General features: G+C 43.2%; 1 protein-coding gene across 1 annotated transcript; it reads left to right on the top strand.

The window, feature by feature from the left end:
• Positions 1-4,242: 4,242 nt before the first annotated feature.
• SERPINB12 (serpin family B member 12) lies at positions 4,243-14,459 on the top strand. The gene is made up of 7 exons (XM_047086173.1): positions 4,243-4,410; positions 7,188-7,322; positions 8,087-8,227; positions 9,775-9,892; positions 11,798-11,940; positions 12,916-13,083; positions 14,055-14,459. Exons 1-7 carry the CDS (start codon positions 4,243-4,245, stop codon positions 14,457-14,459), a joined length of 1,278 nt encoding a protein of 425 aa, XP_046942129.1.
• The last annotated feature ends 2,501 nt before the right edge of the window (positions 14,460-16,960 follow it).

Here is a 16,960-nt window from a genome sequence, read left to right as displayed (position 1 = left end):
TGTGCACACAGTTTTTTAAATCTGAAAATGATTTTGCATCTCTGGAAAATATCTGTTATGGTTACATTTTAGTATGATGATGATTAGATCTCTACTGTCCATTTATTGGTAAGTTGGTCCCACTTGTAAATCCAGTGGATTTCGAGACTGGTTTAGTCCTACTGTTTTCAGATTAGTACTGATGTAAAGGGGTTTTTGGTAAGGACAAGAAAACTGACCTTAGAGTTCTTTTTATTTTACTTTATCTTTTGTTGTGACAACATGACATGACTTTTACTGCCCACCAAAGCTTATCTCTAGTGAATAAAAACAGTGTTAAGTGGACTTAAAAATGTTAACAGTATTATATTTTTAAATTGGCTGTTTGAATATTATTAGGATAATATTCAAATAAGTCTTGATGAGGGCTGTTTAAAATTTTTTTCCTACATAATACTCTTTTGCCTTTTCCATTTCATTTTGTGAATTAATACCGTATTCTCCTATCTATGCTCTTATATCCCCACTGGAGCTGCTTCTAACGTAGTACGTGCTCTATCAGAGGGTGGATTTCTCAGAGGCAGAGATTGGGTCTCATTCATTTCATCCTTTGATGTGTCATCACTGCCCCCCAATGGGAGAACTTGATAAATGTTTAAAGAGCAATTAGGTCACTGTCAAATTTGGCCAGTTTCTGATTTAAAAACAAGCAAAACGACAACAGCACTCCAAAGGTAATTACCAGATGCCATTTTAATAAAGTTGTTATTATTTATTTATTTACATCCCGATGAGTTAGCATATAGTGCAATGATGATTTCAGAAATAGATTCCACTGATTCATCTCTATGTATAACACTCAGTGCTCATCCCAACAAGTGTCTTCCTTAATGCCCCTTACGCATTTAGCCCATCCTCTCACCGATAACCCCTCCAGCAATAAAGTTATGTTTCTTCTATATTTTAGAGTTTTCTATAACCCCAGGCAAGATTTTCCTATAATAAATGCTCACCTATAGTCATCTAACATATACTGCGACTTTCAGGCTGGTTTTCTATTACTACCATTCTCACTTCTCCCTTGGAAGGCGGGGCAGAATTAAAGCTCCATAGACTCTCATGGAAACTAAGAACCAGTCCATGGGGTAGAAGCAGATAAGGCTCAGAAAAGGGACTTGTTGCTGGGGGAGAACATGATAGTATTTGGAGCCAGGTTGGGAAACTCCTGAGACAAAATTTAGCATGGGCTCCTCGTTCTTTATGCACCAATGGCAGAGAGAGTTTGAGGGTGCACTGCAGCTCCCAGCGTGAATAAGGGTAGCAGCAGAATTAGAAATGGGTACAAAACACCGCATATTCCAGGAGAGAGCAGGCCTGGGCGTGGAGAGGTCATAGCCTTGCCTTTCTCCGGGACAACTTCGTGACTGGGTGCAAATCACTTCACCGCTTCGGGCCTCGGGTTTTTTCGTCTCAAGAAGAAGGGAGTTGGCCTGCATGAGCAATCACGTCCTTTCCACAGCAGGTTAAGACTCCAGTTGTTCAGTTCCATGCATCTCGTGCCAGAAAGGAACACCCCACCCCTCTGATGCCAGAGGCACATCCACACAAAGAAACAGGGTACAGTTGAGCAAATGGCTGGAACATTTTTTAAAGAGCCAGATTAGGATAATGCAGTTTTTAATCCAAATCTCTTCTTTTCCCTTAGTGTTGTGTCTCTAGGCTTCTTTAATAGCAATGAACAAAGAGCCAGACTATCCACTGCTTTTTCCTTTGATGCCAAATGTTTTAGTTAAATATCCACCTTGGTTATACGAACGAGGCTTTAAAAAACATCAGACTACTTTTTATCCAAAATTTTATGATTTAATGAAAGCCTGTGCAATCCCCTCAAACCAGACCACCTTCACTTTATCTGATTTCTCCACTTTCTTAGTAAATTTGTTCCTAAATGGGTAATGCCAGCCACTGTTGTAGAGTGAATATGTTGGATGTGTAGATTTCTGAGGTGTGAGGCATTATTGAATTTCCAGGCATGCTCAGGACATAGGTTTCTTGGAAAACACATAACTGAACCCAGTTTTATCAGTACAGAATGAGAAATACAAGTCATGTGCAAATTTGGCAGGAAAAAAAAAACGTAAGGATAAAAATGGACTGTAAGCTGAACAAGGTGGAAAAACACCAACGTATAGTGGGCGTGTGTTTGGTCAGCCTACCCTATACTGAGGGCAACTTAGCAGAAATAGAAGCTACAGCAGAAACAGTACGTAGATTAGGCCAACGTGTGTGATTCGATTCTTCAATTCTTTACTCATCTGGTATAAAGGGACTGCCAATATCTAGCCTGGAGAGTTGTGGGGTTAAAGCTAATATATGTAAAACATATGTCTGGCATATTTTATTTTATTTTATTTTATCTATTTTATTTTATTGATCTTACTTATTTTTGAGAGACAGAGACAGAGCATGAGTCGGGGAGGGGCAGAGAGAGAGGGAGACAGAATCTGAAGCAGATTCCAGGCTCTGAGCTGTCAGCACAGAGCCCGACATGGGGCTTAAACCTACAAACTGTGAGATCATGACCTGAGCTGAAGTCGGGCACTTAACCAACTAAGCCACCCATGCGCCCTTATCTAGCACATTCTAAAAAAGGTATCTCATGTTATCTTTTTGAATTAGGTTTATAGACTAAAAAGGCCCATATCAAACTGGGATGATTCTAGAACCAACGTACACTGGTCAATGCAGTAACGATTTCTTAATGTTTACTATGTGCCACATGTCTGATGATAAAAAAACACAAACAAGAGGGTTCACATTTCCCTCTAGGAAATACACAATATCCATAGACAAAATGACAAAAGAAAAGACATTTCATCGGAGAGGGATGGTCCAAAGTGAGATCTATGTAAGATTTTCTTTTTTTTTCTCAATGATTTTTAAAAATTTATTTTGGGAGAGAGAGCATGAGCAGAGTAGACAGGGGCAGAGAGAGAGGGAGAGAGAGAATCTCAAGCAGGCTCTGCACTGTCAGTGTAGAGCCCAATGTAGGGCTTGGTTTCATGAACTGTGAGATCATGGTATGATCCGAAATCAGGAGTTGGATGCTTAACTGACTGAGCCACCCAGACGCTCCTATGTAAGATTTTCTTGATACTTCTAGAATAGATTATTGTGGGGGGCAAGGAATCTATCCTCAGGGAGTCACTTCCTTATGTTGGTTCTATATACCTGTGGTTCAGTGTAGAATTTCTAAACTCCCAACATCTTTCAAGATCAATGATCTCTTGAACAATATCAATGACTGACAGGAGCACCTCAAGTCCTACAGGCTGCATGTGGAGTGAGTCAGAAGGATGTGAGGTGACCAAGGACATGGCCCATGACCATTTGCTGGGCATTCCTCAATCCTAGCATGCTGAGGGGAGAGCACAGGCAGAAGACTGAAGCAGAACCGGGAATAGCCTGTGGAGAAGGAGGTGGAATGAAGTTTTCTTGATTGCAAACTTGACTTTGAGGACACGGTTGCCTGTAAATTTGTCTTACCTGAATAAAGGAAGTTCTACCACAAAGTGGGTAGAATTGTGTCCCCCAAAGATTGGTTTAAGTCCTTATCACTGGTACCTGTGAATGTACTCTTCTTGGGAAACAGGGTCTTTGCAAATGTAATCAAGTTAAGATGAGGTCATACTGGGTTAGTGTGGGCCCTCATCCAATGACTGGTGTCCTTACAAGAAAGGGGACATTTAGACTCACACAGAAGACACAGGGAAGAACACTGTATGAAGTTGGAGGCGGAGATAAGTGATACCTCTATAAACCAAGGAACGCTGAGGGTTGCTGGCAACCACTAGAAGTTGGGAGAGAGGCAGGAAACCTTTTTCCTGACAGCCTCCAGAATGAAGTGATGCTCCCAACACCTTGATTTTGGACCTCTGGTCTCCAGAATGAAGACAGGATAAATTCCTGTTGCTTAAGCCACCTGGTTTGTGATAATTTGTTACGGTAGCTCTAGGAAACTAATTCGCATCCCTAAATGAAAACAGACTTCTTTCTGTATCAATAGCAGTATGGACATCAATATCTATGTACCAGGATGACGGTGACCTTAGTTTTCTGGCTTTTAATAACATATTGAATCATTGTATATTACTGTATCACGTGTATTTAAAATGAGAACTGTTTATTTGTTTTCCTCTAATCATCATGTTCTCTTTCTCTGTTTTGTTTTGTCTTTGGTTTTAGACTATCGTCAATTTCAGGATGGATTCTCTGGTTGCAGCAAACACCAAATTTGGCTTTGATCTTTTCCAGGAGATAAGCAAAGATGATCACCATAAAAACTTCTTCTTCTGTCCTCTGAGCCTCTCGGCTGCCCTTGGCATGGTCCGCTTGGGAGCCAGAAGTGACAGTGCACAGCAGATAGACCAGGTGAGGATCCAGTATCTCTAGGTCCACTCCCAGGGTCATACCCTAGTTCCTCCTTGGCAAGCCAAGCTGTTCCCGAGCCTGGGGCTTGAGTGGGGAGCCTGGTCTGCCCCAGAGCTTTCATTTACACCCTGCCTTGCGTTCTCTTCAAGGCTCAATTAAACCTCTGCCTCCGGTATGACACTTCTCCAGCCTCCACAGTCTGATAGCCGTTCTTATTCATCTTCTCCGTTTCTATCTGTCTGCATGTCTGTCCCACTTTCTCTCCATAGTTATCCATACCAATACTGCTAGCAATATATATTTTTTTAAATTTAGAGGAAGAGAGAGAGAGAGAGAGACCACAAACCGGGAAGGGATAGAGAGAGAGGGAGAGACAGAATCCCAAGCACGCTCTGTGCCATCAGCGTAGAGCCCAATGTGGGGCTCGAACTCACAAACAATGAGATCGTAACCGGAGATCAAGAGTGGGACGAGCCACCCAAGTGCCCCACTGCTAGCAATATTTTTTAATGTATGTACGTGTTTTCTTTCTTTCCATAAATAAATATTTAGTAAGCCCCAGTTACAAATCTGGAGGCTAAAGATCATGGCATCCTCCTTGACTCCTCTCTTTCTCTCTCACTTGTCATCAAATTCCAAGAGGCTTTCCTCTCTATACACAACCAGAACGCAGGCACTCCCCACTGTCTCCCTGAGGTCTGACCACCACCATCCCTTATGGATACAACTTCCTCATGGGCTTCCTTGTTTCTGCTGATGGTCTGTTCTCAACCCAGCTGCCAGAAGGATCCTTTGAAAACCTCAATCAGATCCTGTTTCTCATGTGCTCAAAACCCGGACTTCTGATTTCACTAATGATAGAAGCTGGAGTCCTTACAGTGGCCCATGAAGGTCTGGTACCTGAATCCAGACAACCAGGTGACTCCCTCTCTCATCCTGTCCCTCCCCACTCCTCCAGCCACACTGTCATTCAGAGTCCTTGGGTAAGCCGTGCCTATTCATGTCTTAGGGCTTTTGCTCCGTTCCCTTTGCCTGCTGGCTCTCCTCCCCCCACTCCCCCACCCCAGATAACTGATCTATAATTTGCTTTCTCCTTCAAGTCTTTGATCAGAGTTTACCTTCTCAACCAGGCCTACCTTGCTTGACTAGACCAGCAGTCTAATGCTGCAGACTGGCCCCCAACCCTGTAAAATTCCCTCTTACCTTAGCTACTTTCCCCCTACTTGGCACTTCTCATCTTCTAACATACTGCATACAATAATCATTACTATGTGTATTACTTTTCATATGCTTCCTCCTCTAGAATATGATCTCCCAGATGGTGAAGATCTTTATCCTAGAACAGTACTTGGCTTATAGTAGCCATCCAATATAAATTTGTAGAGTGAATGAATGAAAGTGACAAGAACAACTCCCCAGATAAACTATAGGCTCCTGAGGTGGGTCTTATAACTTCCCTGGATCTAGCATCCAACACACAGGTTATATGGGAACCCAGGCCCATACGGAGGAGCTGAATTCTTGGATTAAGGTAGAATGTGTCTGAGCTCATCCTGCTTTATGCGTTTACTTTGATTTGGAATATTATGCCATCAGCAAAACTTAGCTTTAGAGTGTGGTTGGCACCCTCCACGTTCAGTTTCAGATGTTCTTTCTCCAGGCCCTTGGGTTTCACCCTGCTCAGCAAAAGTGTCCTGGGGAGGGCAAGGCATGCATTTGTCTCCTGCCTTTCTGCCCTGCTCTGGGTAACTTGTTTTTTGCTGTCCTCACTTGCTTGATTGGTAGGAAGGTCTAGATCAGTGCTAACAAAAATATAATTCAAATCCCATATATAATTTAAAAAGTTTTAATAGCCATACTAAGAAAGTAAAAAGAAATAGGTGCAACTAATTTTCATAATGTATTTGATTTTATTTAATCCGATGCATCCAAAATATCTTATCAACATGTAATGAATTAAAACTTTAAATGAGATCTTTTACTTTTTTTTTTTCATGCTAAGTCTTCAAAAATCCAATGTGTATTTTACACTAACAGTCTGACTGGCTCAATAGCCACACGTGGTCTCATGGATACCTCCAAATTCATTTAGTTTGGTTACATTCATTCTTTTTAAAAATTTTTTTTAAATCTTTTAAAAGTTTATTTATTTATTTATTTTGAGAGAGAGATCAGGGGAGGGGCAGAGAGAGAAGGAGAGAGAGAGAGAATCCCAAGCAGGCTCCGCACTGCCAGAGCAGAGCCCGATGTGGGGCTCAGACCCATGAACCTTGAGATCATGACCTGAGCTGAAATCAAGAGTTGGACACTTAACCAGCTGAATCACCCAGGCACCCCTTTTTTTTTTTTTTTTTGAAATTTTTGTTTATTTTGACAGAGAGACAGAGAGACAGAGAGCACGATTGGTGGGGAGGAGGTGTGAGGGCAGAGAGAGACTCCCAAGAGGGCTCTGTGCTCTCAGCCCAGAGCCTGACATGGGGCTCAAACTCATGAACTGTGAGATCATGACCTGAGCCAAAATCGAGAGTTGGATGCTTAACTGACTGAGCCACCTGGGTGCCCCTGGTTACTTTCACTCTTAAATGCAGACCCAGGAGATAGCATGCAGTTTCCTTTCCTTCCATTCCACAGCCAAGTAAAACATCCACTATTCTTTAAACTATTGTTGTTTGACTACGTAATCATCATCCCTGTGACACTGTAAAAATGTTGCTGAAGCTATTCAGACTTCCTGCTGTTCGTACTGTCTGAAAGACCCCGTAATCGCCATCATGCAGGTGCTACACTTCAATGAGTTTTCCCAGAGTGAAACAAAGGAACCTGATCCCTGTCTGAAAAGGAAAAACCCAGAAGAACTCGCTGATGGCTCTCTGGAGGGGCAGAAGGAAACAAGGGGGTCTCTGACTTTGCAGGTGAGCCACCACAGACCCCTTCCCCTCTTCTTCTGAACCACTCATTCTGGCTGTGCTATATTTGGCAATGGTTTCTTATTCCCAAACATTACGTTGTGGCCATCACCATCAGCAACAATAGCAATAACCCCATATGACCTCCAGTTCCTTTCTGATTATGTATCTCAGATGTTGTTGGCTATCAGCCAGTTTTCTCAAGAGTAGGATCTGGTATCTTCTGCTCATGAGAAAGACGATTAGATCAGAACCCCATTACGCACCTAGTTGTACAGGCCACAGGTCCCCAGGATGGAGCATGGTTGAAGATGAAGGGTGGTAAGGGGCGTGGATCCGCTGTGGGAGTCTTACCCTCTTTCTCTACTTTTGCCTCTTGTGTTTCATGCTGAAATCTCCTGACACGCAAAGCTTTTACTGGTTGTCTCACAGCAGGAGTGGGAAAGATATTCTCCAGGTTATCCATCCTCATACCTTAGAAAGTTTAAGAAGTGGGTGGAGAGAAGATGGTCTTTTTCTTGTATCTTTTTGAATATAAAGAAAAGTAATGTGCACTGATCTCAAGTGTAGTGTGCACTGCTGAGTCCCCAGATGTATTGTTCCTGGATGACCTTGATAGCAAGTGGGAGCCATGATCGTCTCTTGGGACCACTTCCTGGCCTCTCTTCCTCTCAGATTGCTCCCCCACATGATAACAAAGTGAAATGATGACGTGCCTTAGTGGCATTTCATCCCCCTGACGAAACCACATTTTTTTCTTCTTTTGTTAGGCTGAGTCTTCCAATGACGAGAGTGGACTGCTCAGTTGCTACTTCGGGCAGCTTCTCTCCAAGTTAGACAGGATCAGAGTTGATTACACCCTAAGCATTGCCAACAGGCTTTACGGAGAGCAGGAATTCCCCATCTGTCCGGTGAGTTCGGTATGGCTGGTGATTAAAACTATCATATAGCATACTAATTAAAAAAATCAGTGAGTAGCTGGATTACTCATCTGCCATCTGGAACACAGTCCTCTCTGTCAGGAGGATGCGCCGTGGACTGATGGGCTGTCTGGGGCCCACCTCTTTCTCTCCCACACCTTCCATTGCCCTCCTCCCAGTTTTCAACTTGAGCAGTTTATGAGGCCAGTGCTGGTGGGCGGAAAGAGGGTCATGTAACTAATAGCTTTTGGAGCTTTTTGGTAATGGCCTTCCTTCTTGTGACTGTCTTTCCCCGTGAAGATGCCTAGTAGATACACTTGGTAGGTCCTCTTCCGGCCCCTCCCCAACCCTCACCAACACTTCTCTAAAATCACCTTTCATACCACGATCAGGACACCCCTCGATATAATTGTATGCACCTATCAGCAAAATGATGTAGCAGAAGGAGACTGCATTTGGATCCAAAAAGGTGCTTGGCTTGTCTCCCTGGCTAAGCAGTGTGTATGTAGATCAATATACCTCTGAGTCCTGGCTTCAATTTCCTCTGTCACCACTGGAAGGAGCCACAGACTTAGCAATAAACTTGAGGGGTGTGACCACAGGCAAATGTGTGATACAGTTGGCTAGGCTGGCCTCGTAAGGGGGCAGGCTGAGCACACTTTAGCCAAAATAAGTATGTTTTCTTACAATGGAAATGAGATTTTATATACTGATTTTTCTTTTAAACTAGCTGTATTGAGGTATAAATTCACATATCATATAATCCACCTATTAAAAATGTACACACCAGTGGTTTTGGTATATTACCTTATAACTTTTAAAAAATTGTGGTAAAATATAACATAAAAATTGCTATTTTAACCATTCTTAAAAAATATTTATTTTGAGAGAGAGAGAGAGCAGGAAGAGGCAGAGAGAGAGAGAGAGAGAGAAAGAATCTCAAGCATGCTCTGCACTGTCAGCACAGACCCCATGCGGGGTTCAAATTCACCAACCATGAGATCATGACCTGAGCCAAAATCAAGAATCGGATGCTTAACCGACTGAGACACTCAGGCGTTCCTTAACCATTTTTAAGTATACAATCTGGTAACCTTGATTACATTTACAATGTTGTGTAAGCATCATCTGATTTCCAAAAGGCTTTTATCATCCCAGAAACTCTAACTAGTAAGTAAGGTTTTAATTCTTAAAAATAGAGGAATGTTATATAGCTAAGTCTCTCAAGTTACTTGATATTCATGTTGCAACATCTCCACAAATGGGATGTCCAAGGTAAAGGGTATCTGGTAGGAAAGGCTTGTGCCCTTGTAACTGTGGACTGCTTCATGAACAAGCACTCTGTATCCTAAATTGTCACCACAATGAGTGAAATGCCACTGGCTAATTAAGAGTGGGGACAGCTAGAGACGACACACATCTTGTTTAAATGACTGGGCACATCTCTCTGGTTAGGCTTCTCCTGACTGCCTCACTCCTAACTGTTAGCACAGTTATCTGATTTCATTGCACTATTTCCCTTTATTTCAATTTAACAGGAATACTTAGATGGCGTGATTCAATTTTACCACACAACCATTGAAAGTGTTGATTTCCGGAAAGACACCGAAAAGTCCAGACAACAGATTAACTTTTGGGTTGAATCTCAGTGCCAAGGTAAGAAAGACCAAACACATTATAGCTGGTATTCCTTTCCATTTAAAAGGAGAAAAGTCAGCCTGGTTTCTCAGATGGCTAGTCTGTCAAGGCCAGATGCTCACAAACATGGGCCACGTTCAAAGCCTGTTTTGCAGGTGCAAAGAGTCAAATGCTTAGATGCTATGTTACTTACTGATGCTTCTTTGCTCCATCATAAAAGGTAAAATCTTTTCAGGCAAGCACATGCCAGCAGGATGTTAACTGTTTCCATTAAAAAAAAAGTTTAGTAGAAAGATTGTGAAGAGAATCTAGTTATTCAGAGGGAAATGGAAATGATAAAATCTCAATTTTTATCAACGCTTCACTAAGTACATAGGTGTTTTCTGGGTGAAGGGGGTTTAGAGCTAGTGATGAATAGTGAAACTATGGATTCAATGTAAAATGGAGTAAGTTTAAAAAAATTTTTTTTAAATGTTTATTTATTTTTGAGAGAGAGAGAGACAGAGTGAGAGCGAGGGAAGGGCAGAGAGAGAGGGAGACACACAATCAGAAGCAGGCTCCAGGCTCTGAGCTGTCAGCACAGAGCCCAAGGTGGGGCTGGAACCCACAAACCATGAGATCATGACCTGAGCTGAAGACAAACACTTAACCGACTGAGCCACCCAGGAGCCCCTGGAATAAGTTTTTAAAGTTTATTTATTTTGAAAGAGAGAGAGAGAGAGAGAGAATCCCAAGCAGACTTTGCACTGTCAGCACTAAGCCCAAACCCAACCAACCGTGAGATCATGACTTGAGCCAAAATCAAGAGCCAGACACTTAACTGACTGAGCCACCCAGGTGCCCCCAGAATAATTTTTTAATGTGAAAATCCCCTGTCCAGCCTTTTCTTGGGAGAAGCACCCAAACTCCAAAATTATTTCCTCTCACTTGGTCCGCATGCCACAAAAATTCCCATTCCTTCAAGGTTCCACTCAGTTGCCAAGAGGAAAGTGTGTTCACTAAAAAAGTTCGTATTAAGGCATGACTATCTACTTTTTCCTGGTTAGCCAACTCTTCTGGAATATTGTAAGTGTAGGTGATGTCAACGTAATCTATTATTATGGGGTTTAAGTGGAAGTCTTGCAGTAAAAAGCTCTACTCATCTTTAAGGACTCAGCATGCATTCAAATAACTGATGGTTTGGTACTTGGAGGTGGAATGGGATGGGCACTGAAAATGGATGATTGCTTGACAGCCTGGGATGTTCCAGTCTGCCTCAGGGCTGTGCTACTGTGGAAGGAGCCTAGAGCCAGAAGGCCCCAGGACTGATCTCAGCTGACCTTGCTTATTTTTGGCTGTGTAGCCTCACCTCTTGCTGGCTGTGGTTTATTCCTCTATAAGAAGGGATAACAATACCCACTTCTCGTGGTTGACGTGGGATGGAATGAAACAGCACACGCGAAAGCCCCTACCAAATAGGTTTTATGTCCTGGTCTAGCACATTTACATGCATTTTTGTTTATATTTAAACATATATATACACTCTGCTGTGATGAGTGCTTAAGACAGGAAGTTTCCACAATAGTTCTGTTTCTCCAGGAGGTTATAATATAATCAGGTGGCAGGGTCTACTCTGAAAAGTATATCATGGCATAGGATAGCTGATGGCAAGTTCCAACCACAATGATTCAGTGAATCAAAGCAGACTCAGTGCTTTAGAATGGGTCCCTCCTTGGGTTGAGTGACAGTTCCTTCCCTATAACTCCCACCCTCACCTCTGCCCGCTCTGGGACGATGAATGGTGTAGTTTTCTTGGGTTCGTTCTTGAATCAGACATGCTCTATCCTTGAGGATGTTAAGTGGCATTAAGAATAATCTGTCTATGTGAATCCCTCTGACACAATTCAAATGCTGGATATTCTCTGGAACCTTTTTTTTTTTAAGGTAAAATCAAGGAACTCTTCAGCAAGGATACTATTAACAGCGCAACTGTGCTGGTTCTGGTGAATGCTGTTTACTTCAAGGCCAAATGGGAAAAATATTTTGACTGTGAAAACACAGTGGATGCACCTTTCTCTCTAAATGAGGTATGATATTGGAACACACGGTTTTCTATATATTCTGCTCATAATTGCCACTAAGAAATTATGATTTCAGTATGTACTCTCAACTTGAAAACTTCAGGTCTGTGGGTTGCAGCATACAATATAATAAGAATACTTTGTTATTAGCAAAAATCAGTACCTGAAGTTGTTGAACATCTTGGTGCCAAGATGAGCATTTTCCACTCACTGTGCTGAGCATTTTCCACTCACTACTTCATTTGTTTCCCAAAAACGACATTACGAAAGTGGGTATTATTATTTTTCTCATTCTAGGAGAAATGGGGGATGGGGAAGAATGCAAGGGTTAGGTTACTTAGCTAAATTCATGCATTAGCATTCACATCTGTGAGTATTTGTCTCAAAAACCCACGTTCCAAGCCACCAGACTGTAGAATGGAGTAAAGGGAAGGATCAGACTCCAGCCTGTCACCTGTTAGCAGGCACTGTACATCCTCATCTGTAGACTGATGACCCCGCATGTCCACAAGGTGTTTGGGATGGTGCCTTTCTGTCTGATGGAAGCCTATGGAACAAGTGTTGTTACTTAGCATTTAGATGGTTATCATTTAACCAAGGCTCCAACTGGGTGGGTCACACAGGCCAGAAAGGGCAAGATGAGGCCAAGAGACTGGGTGGTGCAGGCAGGGAAGGTAGAAAGCTGGTGGGGCTTGTTTCCACTGGCTGGACTGTAGGTAGATGCCTGGATAGACAGTTTACCAACAGGTGGGCTTGGCAGCTGAAAAGCCTATTAAAACCAAGGGGGAAAAAGTGTTGGTAAAGGAAGGGCTGACTGATCAGTGGGGAGAAGACTGTTTAGGTTGGATCACTGGTGTGGCTCAGGGCCTCTGGTGAAGACCCTTCTCATCGTAATGGAGCCCTGTTTTCAGGGGTGATGGGGCCGTGTGAGTCTGTGAGCTACTCTGGCAGTCCCGTGACTTGCCATCTTGTCCACTACAGAATGAAAAGAAGACCGTGAGGATGATGAATCAAAAGGGCCTATTTAGGATTGGCTTCATAGAGGAGCTGAAGGTACAGATCCTTGAAATAAGGTATACCAAGGGGGCGCTCAGCATGTTTGTCCTGCTGCCGGCTTTCTCTGAAGATAACTTGAAGGGCCTGGAAGAGGTAAGTCTTCACTTTCAAGTGTCTACGAAATATTTCATTGTAGATCTTTGGAGAGCGGCCCAAGTTACCATTTACTGTCCTGAGGAAGGATGGCACCTTGGCTCTCAGAGATACCAAAGAATATATAAGAATCTGAATTCGTGGAGATAGGTCTTCCTCTGGTGTTTAGAAAAGAACAAATACCAAAAAGGTTGGCTAAGACTTTCCTCTCCAATCTCATAGTCTTCTACAATCTCCGGACCTATGAATCCTTTTCTATGAATTACCTGACTTCTGGTCTCTTGCTCAGACTATTTTGCTATGGCTCACGGAACGACCCTTTAGCTGAACTCTGTTTTTGGGTGCATGTGCCTTGACAGAGAGGAGATACTGATACCAGAATAGATTGCTTGTGAGGTGGGGAAGCCTGGCTACATATTGTTCCATGTGGGAGAGAAGGAGACAGAGGGAGAGAGAAAGTGAGAGAGAAATACCTGGAGAGTGACTGCAATAATAGCCATTATTCAAAATTTATTGTGTGCCAGCACTATGTTAATTCCTTTACATACATTATCTTGTTCAGTCCTTGCAAGAGCCTAACGGCATTATTTCCGTTTTATAGAAGAGGGGGTTGAACTTCACAATGTCAAGGCTTGGCACCCAACTTGGTCAACTGAGCTTTGCTGGGCTTCGGCACCCAGACACCAGTCTGTCAGACACCAGAGGAGAGAAAGCTTAGTGTGGGGAAAGGTTAGGGAGGGAGCAAGGGCCTTAGACACAAGAAGACAAAGAACTCAAACTGTCTTGTGACTTCTAAAGAGGAAAGAGACTTGCTTGGAGGAATTTAAATGAAACAGGAGTATTTTGAGGCTTAGGAAAGAAACTCGAAGATTGCTACTGGCTGTTGAAATAGACTCAAGCCCTTGAAGTAATTGGGGCATCCTTTTCAGGCTTATAATCTGACCCTGAACATTATCTTCTCCCTCTTGTAGCTTGAAAGGAACATCACCCATGAAAAAATAATGGCCTGGAGCAGCTCGGAAAATATGTCAGAAAAACCAGTAGCCGTCTCCTTCCCACAGTTCACCCTAGAAGACAGCTACGATCTGAATTCTATTCTACAGGGCATGGGCATCACGGATATCTTCGAGAAAAGGAAGGCTGATCTTACTGGCATCTCTCCAAGTCCCAATTTGTACCTGTCAAAAGTTGTCCATAAAACCTTTCTGGAGGTGGATGAAAATGGCACCCAGGCAGTAGCCGCCAGTGGGGCTGCCAGCATGGAAAGGTCCATACCATCCTGGGTGACGTTTAATGCCAATCACCCTTTTCTCTTTTTCATCAGACACAACAAAACCCAAACCATTCTCTTCTATGGCAGGGTCTGCTCTCCTTGAAAGGAGCATGCTGTCTAGTGCCTGGGACCTGGAAGAAAATGGCAGTATAGTCTTCCCCTGGCGAAATGTGTGCATTTGTGTTCTTGCTAATATCCAAAGCTGATGGAATCCTATCACAGCTCCATGCTCTCTTCCTCCAGCCACTGGCTCGTGTGTGTCCTGATCCTTCTTTCACCCTGTAGCTGACTTTTAACTATGTGCATTAGTATCAAAGGCCCTTGCTCCCTCCCTAACCTTTCCCCATGCTAAGCTTTCAAGAATATAATTCACCCTCTGTCACGGGCAGGTCAACATAATGGGGATGGTACTGACTTTAAGTTCCCTACCTCGTTATGAAGGAATTCTGAAAGTCCAAATCATTAGACCACTTCTAGGAGATGACAAACTCAGAAACCACTTTAACATGCGTGGCAAGAAGAAATGTTTAAGTGGAATGTGTTTTGGAAGCTCAGCTCTATTTCTATGGCTATTAAAACCATGGCCGGTCGCTGGGCAAGATGCCCTGCCTCTTTCTTGTCCATCTTCTTCTACTGCCTGGAAGATGCCCTGTGAGGTGCTTCTCATCTGGCAGAAAGTGGGGCCTGGGGTGGATTTAAGTGGGAGCTCAAGACATAAGCCTGCCCTGACCAGCACTCATTCTGTGCAGGAGGATGGTGTTTGTTTTGTGAATCTGACGTTGACCCAGGAGAACCACAGTGCATTTAAAAATTAGTCCCGGCTTTCCTTATCGAGTCTCCTAGGCCATTGTCATGAAGCACTGTCCTCTGTGTCTTCTTCACCCCCTTCCTCAGAGAATTCTCCTCTGTAGTTAACCCTAAATACTCAGCATGCAAGGTGGGGGAGGGGAGCACTGCCCTTACTGCTGACTGCTGGACTCCCCGTCCCCCTATCTCTGTAGTCTGGCCACCTGGAAATAGACCTGTTTCTTCCTGGAGACCTCATGCCTGGTTACAACCTGAGAGCAGGCCTGGGTCTGGGAATGATGCATGTGGAAACCTTTGTCAGGAAGGCCCTTGGCTTCGTATCAGGCTCTAGTCTACTGAAAGCCTGATGCCTGAGTGTTCAAGGGTCCAGGACCCGGGACCTTAATCCCCTGATACGTCTGTGGGAATTCTTATTCTTGGCCTTAGCAGAATGCTCTGGAATGACTACTAACAACGCCTAACTCAAAGACCTGGACAGTCATTAGAGCTCCGTTTCCCTGCCCTGCCCTATGGCTCCCTCTTCCCAGTTGCCACTGTGTTGGATAAGTGTGGCTGTATCAGTTTTTGTAGGGGAAGGCAGGCTAACTTCGCCTGCTGTCATGCGGGCCCCCTCTCCCCACTTCTCATCTACATTAATGGTTTCTTTGTGCTGTGAACAACTAGTTCCATGTTGTCCATGCAGTCTTTTCATTGCCCAAGGTTGTCTGTGGTATACAAATTCCTCATTGGTTATGTGAGACAGTGTGTGGTGGCTCCTCCAAGTCCTTTCCACGGAACGCACGTCTCCTGGGTCAAGTTTATGTCAGATAATCAGATACAAAGTCTCTTCTGTGGTTCCTTTTGGGGTTGATGTTTTGATGACTCTAGGCCTGATCTGGTATCACTGCTGGATACTGAGTTGGATAACTATGGCCCCCATGAAGGTTTGGCACTGTCTGGCATTGCTTACGTTTTTATTCTTTCCCTTGATAAACACATCTTCTCATTTGTATTGGGGTTTCTCAGAATTTTAATCACAAAGGGAAAATGTAACTATTTACAAAAATGAGAAAGAGTGAGATTCTTAAACTTTTCTGTATATCAGTAAATATATTCTTTACTAATCTTCGATTGATTAAAATGTCTCTTCTTAGTAAATAAAGCACTTTGTCATTAGTTAAAATACGTGCAACATGTTATGTGCCAGCTGACTTTTTTAGTGACAGAGACCTAACTTGAAAATTTTTTTCATCCAAAAATATAGAAATACACAATCTACAGAACTAACAATTCATCTCAATTATGTAGGAAAGATATATCTTGTGCCAGGAAATCTTTCCCACCTTTCCACCATGCTTACATATGAGGCATACACAAAAGATGAAGGCTTACAACAGCTCTAAAACCTGGGAGTGACAGCCAATGGATCATCAAATTTGGAAGACATTTCTGCTGACTACAGGTTAAGAGCTGGATGGAAAGCCTAGTCAAGGGCTCCCTGTATCATGCCACCCATGTGTCAGTCTGCTTTGTTCCCTCCCACTACTGCCTCCCCTGGGGTTCAGAAACATAAGAGCTGTGCCAATTTAAGTTCCAGACATCCATCTCTACTTTGTCCTTGCTGCTGTCTCCTAGCCTCTGTCTTTCTTTCTTTTTTTTTTTTAATGTTTATTTATTTTTGAAAGAGAGAGTGAAAGTGAGGGAGGGGCAGAGAGAGGGAGAGAGAGAGACAGAATCTCAGGGAGGCTCTGCGCTGTCAGCTCAGAGTCCAATGCCGGGCCCCATCTCATGACCATGAGATCATGACCTCAGCCAGAA

This window comes from Lynx rufus, unplaced genomic scaffold, assembly GCF_022079265.1.
Source record: "Lynx rufus isolate CCGP_SWC_20201006 ecotype Redwood Valley unplaced genomic scaffold, mLynRuf1.p SCAF_20, whole genome shotgun sequence".
Taxonomy (NCBI): Eukaryota; Metazoa; Chordata; class Mammalia; order Carnivora; family Felidae; genus Lynx; species Lynx rufus.
This window is presented reverse-complemented; position numbering and strand designations above follow the sequence as displayed.